This window comes from Erpetoichthys calabaricus, chromosome 9 (genome assembly GCF_900747795.2).
Source record: "Erpetoichthys calabaricus chromosome 9, fErpCal1.3, whole genome shotgun sequence".
NCBI lineage: Eukaryota > Metazoa > Chordata > Cladistia > Polypteriformes > Polypteridae > Erpetoichthys > Erpetoichthys calabaricus.
In genome coordinates, this window is record NC_041402.2 from 48,598,874 (window position 1) to 48,620,599 (window position 21,726).

Below are 21,726 nucleotides of genomic sequence, written 5' to 3' on the forward strand. Positions count from 1 at the left end.
GAAGATGCAAAAAAAAAATAATATATATTTTTGTATATATATTTTTATGTATATATATATATATGATATATACCGTATTTATATATGATATATGTAGAAAATTTTTAAAAGTAGGAAGAAAAATCAATCTCATGACATTACCTTCTTTTTAACATAGCCATTGGCCACTTGCATTACTCTATATATTAATCACTGACATTAGACTACTTTCCTACATTTGTTTCATTTCATTTTGTCAAAGATAACCAGCATGATTTTTGTCTGCTGCTTCTGCTGTTTTCAGATATAGGGTAGAGTGCAGATCATTGTAAAGAGTATGATTTAAAAAACAAAGCACCAACAACTGAAACCAACCATAGAATTGCCAGATATTTGTAATATGTTATACTTTGGTTTATGATGTGAAAGAGAACCATAAGCAAATTACTAAACTCTTTGATCTTTAAAATGGTACAGAATTTTATTAAGAGAGAAAATATAATGACAATTCTGATATTTAAAGAATTCATATTGTTTAAGATGTTCAATACCACAGGGAAAAGCCTTTACTATATATGCTTTAGGACCCCAAAAAACTAAATGATTTTGTCCACCAAAATAAATAATAGTGCAAACTTTAATTAAATGATTGTTCAATTAGTTATAACTCTGGAGGTTCAAAACCTCATTTTACTCAAAATTAAACTTTTAAGCACCGTCTTGAAATGAAAGCTACAGGTAAAGCTCTTTTAAAATTGCATCTGCTACCACCCCTCATTGTAAACAACAACTCCCTTAAAAAAGTGGTTATTATGATTGATCATACTTGATAACATAAAAAATAATATCAGGAGAAGTGCTATAGGTTACAGTTTCTCAATTTCAGGTCAAGTCCAAGTAAACATTTCCCAAAGTCTGTCAGCTACAGGTCACATCTGTAGTCAGATCAGATTACATACAGCAGTAACTTAAGAGAAAAAAATATCTTCCATATATTTAGAAGCAGGAATAACAAAGGCTAGCTGCTTTTGATGTAAAAAGTCAGTACTGTACTGGCATAGTCCTCCTCATTACATAATAATAATGGATATGCTCAATAGGAAGTATTTGATCGCTTATGTTTGGTACCCTAAAATCAGTACAGCACTGTTTTAATAGGAATTCTAAAATAATGATGGATCTTTAGCTGAGGAGTTTGAATTCACATGAGTTGCCAAAAAGTGGGTACAAATGTAAAACAGAAGGGAGAGAAATTTGTGGCATCAGTTGTTAGTGTCATATGATATTTTTATGAACTTGACTTTACCACTAGCTGTTACTTTTCAGTAGGTGTTATAAACCGATAATATTTCCTGCTCACACTAACTGTACAAAAGTGACTTGTTGATAAACGCATATTGTTTAAAAAGCAATATCAAATTATTCTGTAAATGCGATACTGTAAAATGAACAAGTTCTGCATAAAAAAAAATATTAATTTATTCATAATAATATCTGGATTTTGATTTTGCTAACATGGCTAAAGCAGTATTTACTTTTCAATTACCATTGGTATGTTCACATAGTAAGATAAATGAGAGTAATCCATGATGATCAAATCATTGTTTATAAAACCCTCGGTGGAATTCCACCTAAAGCCTATAAAATCTCCCCATTTATCAAACACAAAACACAGGACAGGAGTTATTACTAATGTAATTCGATTATAGAGAATCCAATTTGAGAATGTGATGAGGTCACCAGTCAATCAGCTGTGAACACTAACAATTTTAATTTTTAAAAGATTTAGTTACAAGATGTCCAGACACTCAGATAGCTCAGATATAGTTCTAAATAGGAATCACAAGGTAGGCCTGTAAAATAATTCCATATCTAATGCATAAATGTGAAATGAAATGAAACATAAAAAAATGTGATGAAGACCATAGAGCGGCTGCTGCTTCACTACCTGAGGCCACAGGTCCACCACGCCCTCGACCCTCTGCAGTTCGCATACCAGGAGAAGGTGGGAGCGGAGGATGCCATCATCTACATGATACACCGATCCCTCTCCCAATTGGACAGAGGCAGTGGTGCTGTAAGAATTATGTTTCTGGACTTCTCTCGCGCCTTCAACACCATCCAACCTCTGCTCCTTAGGGACAAGCTGACAGAGATGGGAGTAGATTCATACCTGGTGGCATGGATCGTGGACCATCTTACAGATAGACCTCAGTATTTGCGTCTCGGGAACTGCAGGTCTGACATTGTGGTCAGCAACACAGGAGCGCCGCAGGGGACTGTACTTTCTCCGGTCCTGTTCAGCCTATATACATCGGACTTCCAATATAACTCGGACTTCTGCCATGTGCAAAAGTTCGCTGACGACACTTCTATCGTGGGCTGCATCAGGAGTGGGCAGGAGGAGGAGTATAGGAACCTAATCAAGGACTTTGTTAAATGGTGCGACTCAAACCACCTACACCTGAACACCAGCAAAACCAAGGAACTGGTGGTGGATTTTAGGAGACCCAGCCCCCTCCTGGACCCCGTGATCATCAGAGGTGACTGTGTGCAGAGGGTACAGACCTATAAATACCTGGGAGTGCAGCTGGATGATAAATTGGACTGGACTGCCAATACTGATGCTCTGTGCAAGAGAGGACAGAGCCAACTATATTTCTTTAGAAGGCTGGCATCCTTCAACATCTGCAATAACATGCTGCAGATGTTCTATCAGACGGTTGTGGCAAGTGCCCTCTTCTACGCAGTGGTGTGCTGGGGAGGCAGTATAACAAGAAGGATGCCTCACGCCTGGACAAACTGGTGAGGAAGGCAGGCTCTATTGTAGGCATGGAGCTGGACAGTTTGACATCTGTGGCAGAGCGACAGGCACTGAGCAGGCTCCTGTCAATCATGGAGAATCCACTGCATCCACTGAACAGTATCATCTCCAGACAGAGGAGCAGCTTCAGCGACAGACTGCTGTCATTGTCCTGCTCCACTGACAGACTGAGGAGATCGTTCCTCCCCCACACTATGCGACTCTTCAATTCCACCCGGGGAGGTAAACATTAACATTATACAAAGTTATCGTCTGTTTTACCTGCATTATTTATCACTCTTTAATATTGTTTCTTTATCAGTATGCTGCTGCTGAAGTATATGAATTTCCCCTTGGGATTAATAAAGTACCTATCTATCTATCTACTGTATCTCTATCTAAATTAATTAGCAAATCTGCATTTGTGGTGCTTGTTGTGTCTATGCAGATAACAAGGAGTCTCCATCTAATACGTTACAAAGTTGTGAAAGCACATACAACATTCAATATTTGAATCTATTCAGGGGGAATGAAATGCAGTCTTCTACTGCAAGAATTTTGTTCAAGAACAAATTATGGTGAAATCAACAAACATAAGAAGTGGTAGCAGTAACAGTAACATCATCTAACCAACATGCAACATGCCACAGTTCCCTGGAGCCATGATAATAAAGAATGCAATATTAAAATACAGAACTTCTTTCTGCTTACCTAAGAAGAAGAAAGTTATCTCTTATGAATTATTTCAGGCCTTTGGGCTTCAATAGATTATATGCACACTCTCTTCCAGATTCCGTGTCAGCCAGCTGCTTCACTTCTGGCGCGGATATCAAAAAGGACTAGCTATCGCATTTTTCAGCCAATCACTTCAATACGTACCCAGACCTATGGTAAGTGACCTTAGTCGCATTATTCAAACATTGTGCCAAATGTCAGTAACTAAACTAAAAAAAAAAGAGAAGGGCTTCAAATTCAAGCTACATGCACAATTATGAAGGCAAGACCCAGGCATATTAAAACTTGTGTCTACTATGAACTTACATGGGACAAATATGTGATTAAATAACCTCTCAAGCCTACTCTAATACTACTATAGTCTTCATATTTAGCCTGGTACTGAGTAGGCTAAGAGGTGACAAGTTACCAAGTGTGACTTTGGTTTACATGCTATGCTCCTTTTGTGCAATACCTGCCCCAATCGCTCATGTAAGATACCTTCAACAACAAAACACCAAAGACTCTTGTAGTAAGTATTTCAAAATACTGGACTTATCAAGTCTTATTAATCAACTAATGTTTCCTGAATTCACAAATACAAAATCTTGTTAAAAAGCAGTTGTAAAATGTTGATTTAAATGAGGTGTCACGGAAGAAAGTACCCAGAGCAATGTCTGTGATTACTGGTCAAAGTAGCACTGATATAATAATCTTTGAATTTTGATACTATTGTTAAAGAACAATTTATTTTTCAATCACTGGACAAGAAAATGTCATTGAATAAATTTAGTATATGCACACATAAAAATAAAATATGCAAGCTATAATGATAATACACTGTTCATTCTAGAACACATGCTGGAATCCCCTTATGATGCGACATGGAAAGGAAATCCTCACCCCATACCAAAGAGACAATTCAGGAATGGATGACTTGACAGATCTCCTATGAAAGCTATTTATACTGTACTATATTTATTAAAAGTAGCAACTGTTTTCATTGGCTGCATTGGCTGCTTCCACATCTTTCCCATTTCCTTCCTCTTCTTTTCATAATATATACAGTACATACTGAATGCTGTTTGAGCATTCATCCTCATATATTTGTTCAGGATGCATACAATTTCACATTTTAATTCAATGTATTTCTATTGTGTATGGTGTATTTGGCTCAAATATGAAAGTGTGCTGTATAAGAAGAAACTAAGCTGCATTTCTCTCACACATTTTTTAGAACCTGTTGGTGAAGCATTCTCATTTTCATAATACCTAAAAAATAAAGCATCAAATAAATAAAAAGGTTAAGAATTACACTCATATTTCATCTTAACCATATTGATATAACTGCTATCTTCCTATTCCCATTAGTTCTATATTTGTTTACAATTCAGTTAGCAATTAGTTTACCAGTAAACTAGAGTGATATGATAGGTTTCTTTATCACTTCCATTTTGAAAACTCCAAACAACCCCCCCTTGTTCTTTTCAACCCTCTTGATAAGACAGAGATTGCTTCCACTGAACAATTTTGATACAACTCTAATGGATTTTATCCTCCTCCTTTTACTGATCAGTGAAAAGGACAACAGTATTACATTCTGTCCGTTGAGCCTGCATTCATTTAACAAGTATAGAATAGATGGGCCAATTCTTCAAAGTCATGAGATTTCTCATTTCATCATTTCAACACTTGCAATCCTGGAGGTCTGATAACCAAACCTGTCAAGTGGCTGACAGATCTGTCAGGCTAACCATTTAGTCTGCAGGAATGCAGATAACACTATTAGGATCTAAGCAGGATTTATTTGTTTTAATCAGGCTGAACTTCTCTGTCAGCGTAGACAATAGCCATCAGTCTTACTACATAGTAAGCAACAAAAGAATGCCAACACTGCAATCTGAATGAGATGCAGGAATTTGAAGTAACTTTAAGCATTTTCTGACATTGTGCTTGGTGGCTCAGTGGGTAGCCTTGCCACCTCATAGTGCCCACGCTCTGTTTAATTCCTAATTAATATGTCTTGCATGTGACGTTTATGTGGTGTTCTAATGATCGTTTATGAATGGGTCAGTTTAAGTAGCTAACAGATTTTTTTAACTAAAAAATCTTTAACAAACCAGAGTGAAAACGTATATTAATGTTTATCAAAGTGTGGTTTGCAAATCACCTGTGGTTCACAAATGTTTACAAGATGTTAGTCATACGATGAGAGCAAAGTCATTTTTAAAATGGTTCAGTTACACCAGTCATATATATATTACAGTTATATATATATATATATATATATATATATACACACACACACACACACACACACACATACACACACACACACACACACACACACACACACAGGTAATTATTAGAACAGCTAGGCTGCTACCCAAAATGCATGTTACACAGTTAACTTATGACCACCATACAGTGCACTGCCTGAAAAAAGTTGTATCTATAGTGTTCTTGTGCATGGACATATGAATAAAATTTACAATGAGCCAAAAAGATAAATGACCCAGAACAGGAAAAAACTTTATTAATGAACGCAGTACAAATGCCTCTTTCATTGGTTTTTACACACAAATGCCCATGATCAAAGAACTACCACTCCTCATTACCAAAATTCTTTTACTAACCTGTGCATTATTACTTATTGGTAGTGTACATGAATGCCATGCCTTTTACTAAAGTAACGACTTTGCAAGCATACTATAATTCAGATGGAAAGATGTCATGTTTAAAATATGCCTAAAATAAATCCAGGTGCCCGCCTCACTAGGCCATATGGCTTAGGAAGTTGGGAGTAGAGGTGGGCGGTATGACCAAAATTCTATATCATGGTATTTTTCTAAATTCTGACGGTTTCACGGTATTAGACGGTATTTTTTTCAACCCATGCATGAGTGGATGTTAACCACATTTTCCACTGCAATTACTGCAGTAGACTGGCTAAGAATAACCTATTAGACTGTTATAAGAATTATACATCGTACAAAAGGACATTTTAATGTGCACACAAGTATTAATCCAGGTTTGCATGGCCCCATAAAGTGATAGTTTTCAAGGGGGTGGCACTAAAGAGAAGGAATCACATTGCATGACAGATGCAGTCAAAATATAGAACCTTTAATTGAACAAATTTTGCAAAAGCTTAAACTATGATTTTGACAACATATTTTCAACCATCCAAAGAGGCATTTAGACTTAGTAAAATATCCAGAGGTGCTTGTCAAAAGTTGGATTGCACTGAACACGTCTTAGAAAAGGAATACAGTGATCCCTCACTATATCGCGCTTCGCCTTTCGCGGCTTCACTCTATCGCGGATTTTATATGTAAGCATATTTAAATATATATCGCGGATTTTTTGCTGGTTCGCGGATTTCTGCGGACAATGGGTCTTTTAATTTCTGGTACATGCTTCCTCAGTTGGTTTGCCCAGTTGATTTCATACAAGGGACGCTATTGGCAGATGGCTGAGAAGCTACCCAACTTACTTTCTCTCTCTCTCTCTCTTGCGCTGACTTTCTCTGATCCTGACGTAGGGGGTGTGAGCAGGGGGGCTGTTCGCACACCTAGACGATATGGATGCTCGTCTAAAAATGCTGAAAGATTATCTTCACGTTGGCTACCTTCTGTGCAGCTGCTTCGTGAAGCGACATGCTGCACGGTGCTTCGCATACTTAAAAGCTCGAAGGGCACGTATTGATTTTTTTTATCTGTCTCTCTCTCTCTCTCTCTCTGCTCCTGACAGAGGGGGTGTGAGCTGCCACCTTCAACAGCTTTGTGCCGCGGTGCTTCGCATACTTAAAAGCCAAACAGCCCTATTGATTTGTTTGCTCCTTTGAAGAGGAATATATGTTTGCATTCTTTTAATTGTGAGACTGAACTGTCATCTCTGTCTTGTCATGGAGCATAGTTTAAACTTTTGAAAAAGAGACAAATGTTTGTTTGCAGTGTTTGAATAAAGTTCCTGTCTCTCTACAACCTCCTGTGTTTCTGCGCAAATCTGTGACCCAAGCATGACACTATAAAAATAACCATATAAACATATGGTTTCTACTTTGCGGATTTTCTTATTTCGCGGGTGGCTCTGGAACGCAACCCCCGCGATGGAGGAGGGATTACTGTAAATAGTAAATATTTTTTGTAAACCAACTACACTTTCTGTTGTTAACAATCTCTATCCACTGACACGTTTAAGTGACTTTTTAAACAATTTTACCATCATTAAACTGCATAATATTTAAACTAATAAATAATAACAATAAAATACATAATAGTATTACTGATAGCTGCACCATTACTTCAAGGCTTCAAGCCCAGGTGCATTACACAGTATTCACCAAATTAAAATAAAACAAGTGCAACTTGGTGATGACATCTTACCAACTGTACCATCATTTAGGCAAACTGCATTAATATGGATCTTGCTTCAAGCTAAGCTATATACATAAATAATAAAAACTACAACTTGCATTTATAATGCTGTTTGTGGTATAGCCCTATGGAAGCGCATTAGGGCCACTGTGAAGAAAAAAAAATATGGACACGGAAGAAAAAAACAAACTATATGTCGAGAATAAATTCGACATGTTGACTATGTCAAGATTAAAGTCGACATTTCCACTTTATTCTCATAGTTTATTTTATAATTAAAGTAGAATGTCGTAAACTAAACTTCATCCTAAAATCAATGTTTAATTTACTAGATTTTCTCAAACCCCGTCACAAGTTAATGCAGCACATCAAATACTTTGTGTTAAGTGTTCCCCGACCCAATCGTTAATCACTACACTTCTTCAACTGACTTCCTCCGCACTAAGAGGAGGCGCCTGCAGCAATCACTGCACAGATAAACGTCTTTGTGAAATTAAAACTAGTTATTAACTTAGCCGACGGAGTGTTCAGAACTTTAAAAATATCTTCGTTATACATGTTTAATTATGCCATCCATTCAGAGTTGCGCCCATCTCTGAACGAGTCGCCAGCACATCGCAGGATCAATACAAGCAAAACATACACTAGCAAGTACAAAAACAAGTACAACTTGGCTTGCAGTGTTATCCAGTAGTATAGAAACAGTATTTACACATCTGACCTTTTAAAACCAAAGTATCTCCAGGAAACGGACGTGATTCCTTTTTTTTCGGCAAAAGTTCTTCTGTGTCATTATGTTCAACTTTATCGTCAGCTTCAGTTTCGGAATGCTCTCTGTCCATTTTCACCGCGCGGCATACCTATGCTACCGCCCACTATTTGGTGGTGTAGCAGTGAAAAAGAGCCCTAGTGCAACAAATCTGTGTTTAGCGGTGTAACAGTGAAAAAGGTCCCCACTTGAACAGTTTCCCACTGCGCCACGTTCCGAACGTCGTTTAGGCAATTTAAACCGGTGTTGCGGTATAAGAAAAATCCATATCATAAAAAAAATAAAAAACGGTTTTCGGTATGAACCGGTATACCGCCCAGCACTAGTTGGGAGTATTCTACACTCAGACCATTTTGCCTTGTTTTTTGCACATCTTTCTAACTGTCTCAAGCCTAAATTTACTCCAAATCCCTTAACAGCAATATTTGAAAGTGACCCCAGATGGGATACCATTACCCAAGGAAAATTTACCGTGGTATCCTATACTACATCACTTGAATTAATTAAAGTATACAAATCCACCTCTCATTACTCAGTAGGAAAGAGATGTCTGATATCATTATCTTAAACTGGAGAAAATTAAACTCTCTCTCTCAAAGAAAGGTTCAAGAATTCTTTTGAATTTGGCCACTGTGTGTCTTTAGCTGCTGTTTTAATATATGAGTGGATCTCTTACCGAAGTAATTTTTTCTAATTTTTTGAATAAATGTAGTATGAATTTTATCAAATATTAGAAATGTGTCCCTTTGACTTCTAACTACACCATGTCTAGGGCTTTATTCAGGTTTATTTCCATAAGAATTTTTCAAATTCAGACGGACCATTCCAAATGTCATTTGCTTTAGTTTTGCTTATATACATTGCTAATGATAACGGTTTGCTAGAAGTTTAATAACCTCAGTATTCAAAATTCTGTCTAGATTGCCGGGGCCTCCATTTTTTTTTTTTAAATCAGAATATGCAAAATACAATTTCAACATTAAATCGAGTTACAAATTATACTTCTTTAACTCCAGTTTCACCTGTAGTATACAGTACTACTCTGCTATAATATAGTATACAATTCAGGTTCAATTCCTGTCTTAGACCTGATTGTCTGAGGGCAGGCTGTGGCTCCCTATGACATAATATTGCAATATGCAAGTTTGGAAAATGAAGGAATAAGTGATTCTAGTATTTACTGTGCAATGTTGCCTTATATTTATATCACCCATCCAAACAAATTTTTGATATAATGTTTAACTGCCCTAAAAGTTTATAACACATTGAATTCCTATCTAATAACTCTAACCCAAACATTTTTGCTAAGATATTGGTATTCTCCAGTTCACAGTAATGCCCCCAACCCCCAAACATCTGGTATGGCTTTTATAAATAAAGTCTTTTTCTGCATATTAGACTCATTCCATTCCTCAGATTTAACCAGGTTCCTACTATTTCTATAATACACCTCGTTTAGCAATATACAACTTTTGTTCAACAATTTTCTTTTTAACACTTTCACTGAAAAAATAATTTTTTAAGCTACTACTTTTTCTGTCCATACCGAAAATGTTATAATACAATAATGTAGTAACATGTACAAATTTTTGTCTATAGGTATCTGGTAGCATGTTTATTTAAAAAAAAATCCTTCATACTACCTCCTTTCAGTAAAATATTTCATGATGTATCTTTAACAAAATTATTTTATTATGTAAAGAAAAACACTGAGCTCACATCAGATAATTTTCAATGTTTGTTCAGTTATTTGAATTATTACCAATTTACGTCCAAAAAAATCCTACATAGCCAGACTAAAAACACATTCAACTAATACAATTAAATTTAAGAACAATGAAGATAACTGTGAAAGAATGAAATCAACAACACAATAAGAAGACACTTCTTCACTTTCTGCATTAGGCCAGAGTATGTTACACTTACTTCTTTCACACGGTCAATTTTTTGCATGTGACTAGAGGCCATAGTGGGCCTAGCCTAGGTTATAATCAGGCAAGTTGCCCAAAATTGTTTTTACTTCTGAATTCCAACCCCATCACATCCAGTTTAAAATGTAAAAACAGTCTAGATATTTTTCAAAACTTATTAAAAAAATTCTTCACCTTGGGACACACTTTTAAATGGAAAATAAATGTATAAATATTTATATACACTGCTCAAAAAATTAAAGGAACACTTTGAAAACACATCAGATCTCAATGGGAAAAAACCTTGCTGGATATCCATACTGATATGGACTGGGTAATGTGTCAGGAACAAATGGATGCCACATCGCTTGATGGAAATGAAAATTATCAACCTACAGAGGGCTGGATTCAAAGACACCCCGAAAATCAAAGTGAAAAAATGATCCAGCAGGCTAGTCCATTTTGCCGAAATTTCATTGCAGCAACTCCAAATCATACTCAGTAGTTTATATGGCCCCCACATGCTTGTATGCATGCCTGACAACACCAGGGACACTCCTAATGAGACCACGGATGGTGTCCTAGGGGGGGATCTCCTCACAGATCTGGACCAGGGCGTGACTGAGTTCCTGGACAGTCTGAGGTTGAACCTAGCAACGCCAGATGGACCGAAACATAATGTCCCAGAGGTGTTCTACTGGATTTAGGTCAGGCGAGCGTGGGGGTCAGTCAATGGTATCAATTTCTTCATCCTCCAGGAACTGCCTGCATTCTCTCGCCACATGAGGCCAGGCATTGTCGTGCACCAGGAGAAACCCAGGAACCACTGCACCAGCATAGGGTCTGACAATACATCCAACAATTTCATCCCGATACCTAATGGCAGTCAAGGTGCCATTGTCTAGGCTGTAGAGGTCTGTGCGTCCCTAAATAGATATGCCACCCCAGACCATCATTGACCTACCACCAAACCGGTCATGGTGAACGATGTTACAGGCAGGATAATGTTCTCCATAACTTCTCCACACCCTTTCACATCTGTCACATGTGCTCAGGGTGAACCTGCTTTCATCTGTGAAACACTGTGGGTTAAGGACCTTCTACGGCCCTGTCCAGCTCTCCTAGAATAACTGCCTGTCTCCTGGAATCTCCTCCATGCCCTTGAGAGACACAGCAAACCTTCTAGCAAAGGCACGTATTGATGTGCCATCCTCGAGAAGTTGGACTACCTGTGCAACCTCTAAGATCCAGGAATTACCTCATGCTACCTGTAGTGACACTGACGTAGCCAAATGCAAAACTAGTGAAAAAACAGTCAGAAAAGATGAGGAGGGAAAAATGTCAGTGGCCTCCACGTGTTAAACCATTCCTGTTTTGGGGGTGTCTCATTGTTGCCCCTCTAGTGCACCTGCTGTTAATTTCATTAACACCAAAGCAGCTGAAACTGATTAACAACCACGTCTGCTACTTAACTGACCAGATCAATATCCCAGAAGTTTCACTGACTTGATGCTATACTCTGATGAAAAAAGTGTTCCTTAATTTTTTTTTTGAGCAGTATATATTATGAAGAAATAACTTCTACTTGAAAAATACTCATCCTTTAAGCATTAAAAAAGACACTTAACATTTTACACTTAATTAAACCTACAAAGATGTTACTATTACCATGTATTTCTACTTAAATGTGTTCTTTTGAAATAATGCATGTTTTGCTCCAGTTTAACTTAATTAACCAGTATGCGCACACAATTTTGATTGCTTAATAGGAATTTATTTTGTTCAATGTTGTGGCAAGTTTCTGTGTCAGCAACAAATGAAGCCCAACTATGGTAAAGCAGCAGGCTTTTGATTGGTGCAAGTAAATAACCTAACAATAGAAAATAAATTAAGTGGTGCCTGTTAATCATCATGCCAATGTTACAATTTTAACATTGAGTATTTAAATTGTAGAATGCATGCAAACTTTAATTCTGGAGACAAATAATGACTTCTTACCTCTCCTGAGTAACTATATTTGCCTTTCAATATTTGCCTATATAGTCGTGTCCTATTATCATCTTCAAAAGGCATAGTTCCACTGAGGAGGATGTAACTGATGACACCAACAGCCCACATATCAACAGCATTTGTATAAGGCTTTCGAATTAAGATTTCTGGGGCAATGTACTCTGGGGTACCACATGTTGTTTTCATAAGGCACTCATCCCCTTTTTTTCGGGTGCTAGCTAAACCAAAATCTGTAATCATTATTTTGGATTCAGCTCCTGGATGGTAATACAGAAGATTCTCTGGCTTCAAGTCCCGGTGTGTAATTCCCAAGGTGTGGAGATACTTCACTCCGTCTAGTACCATCTGCAACACTCGTGTTGCATCTCTTTCAGTAAAAGATCCTTTGGCAATAATGCGATCAAAGAGCTCCCCTCCTGTGGCCAACTCCATCACCATGTATACTCGTTCCTGAGTTTCAAAAACCTCAATGAGCTGAATAATATTGGTGTGTCTCACCCTACGCAAGACATTAAGTTCAGATTCACACACCTCTCGACCTTCCCTATACTTTGTTTCAATCATTTTAATGGCATAAGGCTGCTTTGTACTTTTGTGTTCAACTCGCACCACTCTACTAAAGCTTCCCCGGCCAATCAAAGCTTTAATGTCATATTTGGCAGTGACACGTGGGTCAAACTTGGCTCTGTATTTGGCCACTTTGTTCCTCCTAGGATCCACAGGATCTGGGTGCCCACTGGGGCCATTTGGGCAAAAGTTGCTGGCTGTCTGAAGAGGAGAAAGAGAGTGCATTTTGCAATCAGCCTTGATGCTCGTCCCATTGTCTGTGATGAAGTGCTTGTATTTGTCAATCTTCTGGCCTGCATAAGGCTCCACCTTCTTTACTAAATCCAGCTGGATATCTTTAGGTGGTTCAGGAAGTACTTTACTCGTCCCACAGCCCATCACATAGCAGTCAAGTTTCAGGTCCAAGTGGACATCTTCACTGGGACAATTTAATCAGTTTCAGGTTCAAACACAGCAGCTGTAATTGAGAGAGAATAGATAATTAAATTTTAGACAATATTTAGTATATAAAGTGATCTGATATTTTTCTGTTTAGTATATTACTTCTAAGTATTAATGTATTGTCTAAGTGTGATCCACAAAAGAAGTCTGGAAGAACTGTGAATCTAAATACAAAATGTTAATGTCTCTTAAAATAAATTAACTCATAGATATGGTATAGGAAAAGGGAGAAACAACAATGAAGGAAATATCTGTCACTGAAACAAGGGTACTACAAAGCATTTTGCTAACATAACTTAAGCTAGCATATAAACAGAATCTAAATTCTTCAAAAATATTCTGTTATGTAAAAAGATTTGTCTAATGTTTGTTTTCTACAATTTTACATATACAGTACCAAAACACATATTTCACCTAACAGAACAACCAGAATTTATTTTGTTAGGTGTGAAGTCTGTTAGTTACACTACTACAGCAACTAATGTGTAAAGTACAGTTTTACTATGTATGTGAGAAAAATAAGAAAAAGCAGAATCATCTCAACATTCTAACAAATAAACGTTGTTGCACTTTGCTACTCTCAGTCAATGCAAAAGAGAGTGTAAAATAAATTATTCTTAGACTGCACTCAATTATCAGTTAATCAGATGTGAACAAGTAAGTATACCTTCTTTCAGCTCTACGATTTAATGATCAGCAAAACCATGTCAATTGCATCGACATTTGAAAAACAAATGTTGTTGCTCATCAGGCAACCTTTACCGCCAATATCAAACTCTGCAATTGATTTGCAGATTTAGGTTGACAAAATACTGTAATAATTTCACCTCAGGGATTAATAAAGTATCAAAATAAAAAAATATACCATCCAGGTCAGTGGTTCCTTACCCTTACGGTGCTGTGCCATCAGTCATAGACCCTAATAGGATGGTCTGCATTTTTTGGTTCTCCAACTACTTGATCAGTCTGGGTGACATTCTGCCTATCCGTCCTGGATTGTTGAATGGCTTAATGTCATTAAACAATGCCCTCATAGAATCCCATATACAGACAAACATTTGCTGTGTTGCTTTAATCACAGCCCTTACTTGTCTTTCTTGACATGGAAATACCTATCTTTCAAATACGAAAATGTATTTTGCTATTTCATGGTAGGCTTTTTCCTTTAATTATAAGGCTTCCCAAACCATTTGTGGCACAAACCAGGTCCTAGCAGCAGCATCCCCTCATGAGGAGTTGAACTGAGGAAGCTGTTTACACATACAGTAATAGGTAACTTGGATGCATTCACCACACTCACTATCCATTTAGGTTTCCAAGAGAGGTCGAACAACAGCTAAACCAACACTAGTTGTGATCAGATGATGGCTCAACATCTTTTGTTTACCCATGTATTCAGAACATACACACTCGATTCAAATGCTCCTACTGCAAATCAACTAATTGGTCGAAGTACTCTGGCATCAACAATGCATACAACAATCTTGTGTTCAAACACGGTGTTTGTTATGGACAGTCCTTGCCAATCACAGAAATCCAACAATTTACCAATTACACTCCACTCAGATCAGGTAGTAAGTTCTTCCAAACTAAATCCATAGCTACAGTATCTTCATCATCACCCAAGTAGTGTTAAATGTATATCAGTGGGGCTAAATTGTAATGGCCAATATATTTTCCAGTACCAACTCACTCTCTAGAACATAATAAATTGAATCATAATTAGTGTCTCATAAAAGTATTCAGAACTTGAGTGAACAAATCCTATACTGAAATTTTGTTCCTTTTGTGATATTTTTATTTCAAAGAAGCGAAATACTTGCTGATAAAACACCTGAAATTTACTGTAAGGCTTGCTGAGTTATCCTCACATTATCAGCAGCACAGCTGGCGATTTTGTGAAGGGCAGTAAAAACATTGGGCACCAATCAGGTAAACATCACCCATCTGAATATGGGGAGAGATGGTGATCTCTCTGAAGAAGGTTTCAAAATGAAGTAGGTAAGAATCTGGCTAATGACCAAGTTGGAAATTTATATCAGTGTGGACCACTTAATCTACAAGCATTGGTGAAGAGGACTGCAAGATGACTGTCACTGTGTTTCAGAGCAATGTCAGTGTTAAAAATCACACAATTTTGTCAATGTGAAATGCAGGCATTTACTTATAACAATCAGACTGTTACCAGATATTAATGCTATCAGATGATCTAACACAGGGGTTCCCAACCTGGGGTGCGACAAAGAGGAATGCTACATTGCAATTTGCCAACATTGTGTGAGGTGCATTGTCCAACTTTACTGTGGTGCAATCAAGGTCTTGCAGTGTGCCATCAATTATAAATCATTTATTCTTTACTGCTCTTGGTCTACGATATGAAAAGAATCAAGCACCGCCCACACAATTGTCACATGCGAATGAGCCGCGGAAATGCAGTTCTTGCAGGTTCCTTGCTGCACATGAAGTGTTCATAAAGTCAAATAGCCGAAGAAGTGCAACTGAAATGGATGCAACACCTGCTGCTTACACTTAGCCCATCTCTCCTGCTGGCGGTCCTGGCAGCAGCAGAGCAATTTTAACTGCACAACACATGTGTTTTTGAACTGCAGTGCAGGTGTTATTGAGGGACAAAGCTCGTTGACTGCATTTCATTGCTTAGTGGTACACCAGCACCCATTTGTTCACGGGGGTCTCCAACCCCCCAAAACCCTCAGTTGGCTGATCATGTGTCATTTCCTCAGGCACTTGATGCTTCATGGGATACCCCAATCCCCAGATCATCAATGAGGTGTCTAAGCTTCAAGATTTATAAAGATAAATTGCACAATTCATATTTAAATTTCAGGAATGGAGTTAAAGCGTATTCCCCCCCCCCCCAAGTTCAGTTTGTTCACACGTAGTACTGTATGTGGTTCAAAAATTTGAAATTTGACTTCTTCATCTTCAAATGTGATATTAATTTTGTTGGGGTGTGCGAACATAAATCAAACATTTTCTAGAGGTGTGGGGCATAAAAAAAGATTGGGAACCGCTGGTCTAACACAAATCCTATGAAGCACACTATCCAACTTTCTTGCAGATGTCAACTGTAGCGTTTCATTATCTTTGCCACACATGAGCATGTGAAGAAGATTCTCCATTACCCAACAGGATTAATGAACAACTGACAACTTTATTAATGAACAAAAAGGAAAACAGTATAAATACCTCCTTCATTAATTGTTATGCACAGGCACCCACACTCACTGTCCGGACCAGTCTGCTTTACTATAATTTTTATAGTAAGCTGTAAACTACTATGGTCGCTGGTAGTATATGTGTGTGTTTCACCATAAGTTACACAGGGTGTCAAAAAGCGATCTAGAGGATAGTAGTGGCTGCATTTTAATTCCAGCCTCTCTTTTGATTAGTTACTAACAGCTAACAAATCATGTGTCTTTTGCATTAATTTTAATTGACTTGCTTTTAAGTAGCTATAACCCTTGATTGTTTACATTTTCTGTAATCAGCATCCACATGATAAAGAGATGTATTGCACAGTAACAGATAACCATCTAACTCTGGGGTCTTAAACTCAGCCCTTAAAAGGCCAATAATTTGCATCAGCCAACTTTCGAATAAGAAGGCCATTCTTTCTGTTATTGAAAGATTTTATTGACTCTATGGCTCACCAGTGCTCTTCGCAACTTTTTTTTTGTTTTATTCAAATGGTTTCGGACTGGAGCAGATCACCACTTCTCAGACCTTCACTTTGTTCTTTTCGCTTATTTTTTTGAACAGACAAATAGTATCAAAAGAAATCAGAAAAAAATCAAAAAGTATTACATTTTAAGCATAATCGTAACTTTCAAGAATGTTAAGGCCATTCAGCCCAACATAACGTCAATTTCTACTCACCTAAAATTTAGAACAAAAAGCACCATATTAAGTCCAAATTTAACTGGCGCTAAAGTACAATTGTTAATCACAATAGTTTCCAATAGTTGGAATCTGGAGTCTATACAGGTTATGTCAGCCACCACAAGCCTGTTTGCGTTCCATTGTTAACTGCATGCCATTAGAACAAGTAACAATAGAATATAATTACACGTATTAGTAATTTTACCCTTAGATTGATGAACCATTACAAAAATAATAAACAATAAAAGCTCCAACTTTCAAAACATTTAACTAAGTCCTTGAACACACCTGAATGTTGCATCATAAATACACTTTCTAACTTGTTTACAGGGAAAAGATTCAACTCCACCATTTTTTTTTCTTACATATTATTCCCCCATATTCCTATAATCAGTGCTATGTAACAATTTATTAGTCTTCCTTACAAGTTGTAAAAACCCTGTACCTAAGTTTGTGTGTCTTTTTTTTGTGTAATATTTCAAGCATAACTCCTCAAAAAACATCCATCATTTGTCCATTTTCTAAATCCACTTTTTCAGTTACAAGATCACAATGACATGGAACCTACTCTGGCTCTAGTGGATACAAATAACCTGCACATGCACATAAACTACACTCCTATACTTTAGCAGTCCTGTCAAGGTTGACATTTTTAAAAGAAAAATTGTAATTTTAAATGTAGTCTTTTAATTGTCTCATACAATTTTTAAATAAATGTTAACTGAAAACATTCTGCAAATGTTGTATAAAATTAGATCCATGTCAATGTAGTTATAGCCTAGAAAACCAGTTCTCAACCTGTGCGGCATGTGAGTAGCTATGATATAATACACAAGAGAACAAAAATAAACAAACAAACAAATAAACAGAAATGATTACACAGCAGCTGAATTCCAAGTCTACATACTCGGCTGCACTGCTCCATCTCACAGTTCTACTGCTGCAAGACTCCACTGCTTGGTTTCTCTCAGGTCCAGTCTGCTGCTGCTTCAACGTATTTAATTTTGGAAAAATTGTTTCATCTATTATCATTGTTAGTTAACATTTCATAATTATTATAAATAAAATAAAAATATCTAACATTTCATTATAACGTGTTATTATTAATCAATAGGAGAAAGTAACTGCTTCAGATGGAGTCACTAAAGCTCAGTTACCTCCCTCCTTCCTTAAAAAATAAATACTGAAATGGGATGAAACTAAAAGCAGAATGGCATTTAAGAGTTAAAACTAGAACACAACATAAAGACCTGCATTGCCATTAAGCAGACTCAGCTTTGGAAACACCGAAGTGATTTCACTCATTTCATTTATGACCTGAAGTAATATATAACACATTTTATTCATTTTAATCTTTTTTCCATATAAAACTATGTACTATTGATCGTACATTAAAAAATAATTCATTAAATACCATTTGGCATTAAAAAGAAAAAGTAACAGACACACACCCACACTAAAAAAAAAAAAAAACTGTCACCCTTAGTTAAAAATCACTAAATGGAATGGGAGAAGGGGGAAGAACTGCCACCTTTAATCAAGAAACAGTGGTATGTCAAAACACTTCAATTTCCAAAAGTGAGACATCAAGAAAAAACGTTGAGAAACCCCAGCTTAGAGATCTCACGTGACATTTGATCACACATGCATCAATAGTCGCCATTAGTTCAGCATTTCCTTTGATTAATAGATCTATTACAATTCAAAATCATGATGTGTGACTATTATTAGCAGTAACCATTAGCCAACATCATGGCCCACTTTGCATTAATTAGTAGGGGAACCAAATCAGATTTTACAACATGCTGCGGGAACTTGGCTCAAAAAGAAAAAAAAAAAACGTGAGCCACTGACTTTGGGAGTCACTGAAAATTTTTAGAAAGAGAGATGAATCTGAAGTACCTGGAGAGAAAAAAAGAGAACATAGAGACTACTTACAGTCACTGTAGGACAGCATTATTAACAACTGTGACACCATATCAATCAACTTTGTTTCAGACAGACAGATACACCATGGATAATTATGTAATGACCAAACAAAGAAATTCATTGGCCCTACCAGCAATACAGAACAAAAAAAAGAGAGTTAAACAATAAAAAGTAGCAAAATTTGCATAAATATAAAGACCCAGAAACACACACAGACACACAATAATAACGAAACATAATAAAGAAAGGCTTCTCCAATGGCAGTGTTTCCATCGTGTCAAGCTTAAGGGGCATGAAAAGAGGAGCCTTTACTCAGTCGGTTGGCAGGGGGCAAAGAAGGAGCGCCCGTGAGCACACCGTTGAGAAATCAGCGGGTGGCTGAAGATGTTCCTAGAAAACACGTCATGGAGAAGATGAGCAGCATTAGCGTAATTAAAAATTATATTGACAATATATATAATATATAAATACACACACACACACACACACACACACACACGTATATTACTTGCAACCCCTTTTCCATAGCGAAACTTTGGTCAACTTGGTTTTACAATGACTATGAAGGCAGCTGTTATTGTGTATACGGTGTGTTCCTCCCCGTTTAATTCAACTTTAATACTAACTGTATTTGCTCAAATCATTAACTTTAAAGTGAAGTGGTGATATGTGACCAAATCACACCAATACTCAAACGAGATGACGGACACTAGGAGTTCATCATATTTAGAATTCTAAGTTTTCTTGTAGTTTTAAACGCCTTCAGAATCTGACTACATTCTTCCCCAAGTCATTTAAAACAAATTTTAAAGGATGGGTGAACAGTTTCAGGTGTACACGAAAGTTGATGAAAACAAGAGATAACTCTTGTTTTCCGATTTCAGCTGTGACAAAAGTATAAACAGGCAGGCGTAATCCGCGAGTGGTCTTGCCAATGCAGCCCACCGCTGGATGCAGCGGTGCCGGATTGCTCTGCAGGGTAGTAGTTTATAGGCCGTTGCAGAACAACAACTGGAACCCGGCAACCATCAAGCGAACCACCGCCCCGTTATTCGAGTTGCACTTTCACGCCCTTCAGCCCGACATTTTCGCATTATCCAGTGAAAGTTTTACTGTGTAAACAAGCCTTCTTCAATTTACCGACTGCACCGCAATGCGCGAAAAAGTTACTGTGATTTACAAAACACAAACAATGCACCTTACCGTGTTTTGCGGGTGGGGCTCAGGTCCGTTTACAAGTCGTAATTTCTCTAAATCCTTTCCGAACCAGTGTCAGCCTCCGGTGACCTCGGTTTTCTCCTGTTCTCCTCATGTTTTTCGGATGCATTTTAATGCAAAAAAAATTATATTTTGTATGCCATGTCATTCGCTGGTATTTTCAGGAATATGTTAATAAGTGTATATAGGCCTGCGTGGTTTAACTTACACACCCTTCTAATAAACGTAACAAAATGGCTTTAAATGTAGTTGATTTCTCCTATAAATGATGAAAGTCCACTGTTTCTCCTCGTTCTCTCTTAAATCCACACATTTCTGTTCGGAAGGGGGGGGGGTGTTTCAGCCCGAAAAAGCAGTCAGCAGCACTCCGTGACCCGTCGGCGACCAGACATACGCGCTCTGCTCCTACGTCACTTCCTGGATACCAGGCGATGCCGATGCTATGAATGGTTAACGACGGCTTCCTTGAGCCAAAATGTCAACTCCTTCCCGTTATCCGTTCATGAGCCTTGTCAGTTTGTACGAATATTTTATTTATTCTGTCATTTTTACGATTAAATAATGCATACGCCTCTAAGAAAATGTCAAGTAGTCTATAAATTAATCTATAAGAGTCAGTTTCAGGAAACATGGCCTTCACTTGCTATTGTATTTTGAAAAAAAATAGCTGAACTCATGTGGTGTCAAAATGTTTTAAGAACAGAAAATGTAATATTTAAACCATTGTCGTAAAGCTGTATTGCAGCTATTCTCATAATTTTTATGCCTTAGGGGACTTTTTATTTAGTCAGATTTGAAGTTTTACGATTTCTGACCTAAGACTGAGGATTTTTAATGAGTTCACAGTTTAGGGTTTGTTTTTCTCCCACATTTCAACTCAACTTAGCTCAGCTTTAACTTTATTATCTCATATAGGGAAATTAAATTGGTTTGCGAATCTACATTTAAAAAAGCATATGTCTGTGTGTCCATCTGTGTCTGTCTGTTTGCTATGTCTCTGCCATTCCAACAGATGGTGCATCACAAATATTTGTAGCAATAAATTGCAAAGGATGGTGCAACACAAACATTATACTTCTTTTACAATTCCTATACCAAATGCCATAT

The 21,726-nt window shown here is 37.2% G+C and overlaps 1 protein-coding gene across 1 annotated transcript in view; it reads right to left on the reverse strand.

Moving 5' to 3' along the window:
- Positions 1-21,016, reverse strand: part of pskh1 (protein serine kinase H1) — a 38,873-nt gene extending 17,857 nt beyond the window's left edge. The window contains exons 1-2 of the mRNA XM_028809616.2: positions 20,605-21,016; positions 12,553-13,588 (exon numbers count right to left, since the gene is read on the reverse strand). Coding sequence (XP_028665449.1) covers positions 12,553-13,509 — 957 coding nt within the window. The 5' untranslated portion in view covers positions 13,510-13,588; positions 20,605-21,016. The remainder of the gene's footprint in view (positions 1-12,552; positions 13,589-20,604) is intronic.
- Between the last annotated feature and the right edge of the window lie 710 nt (positions 21,017-21,726).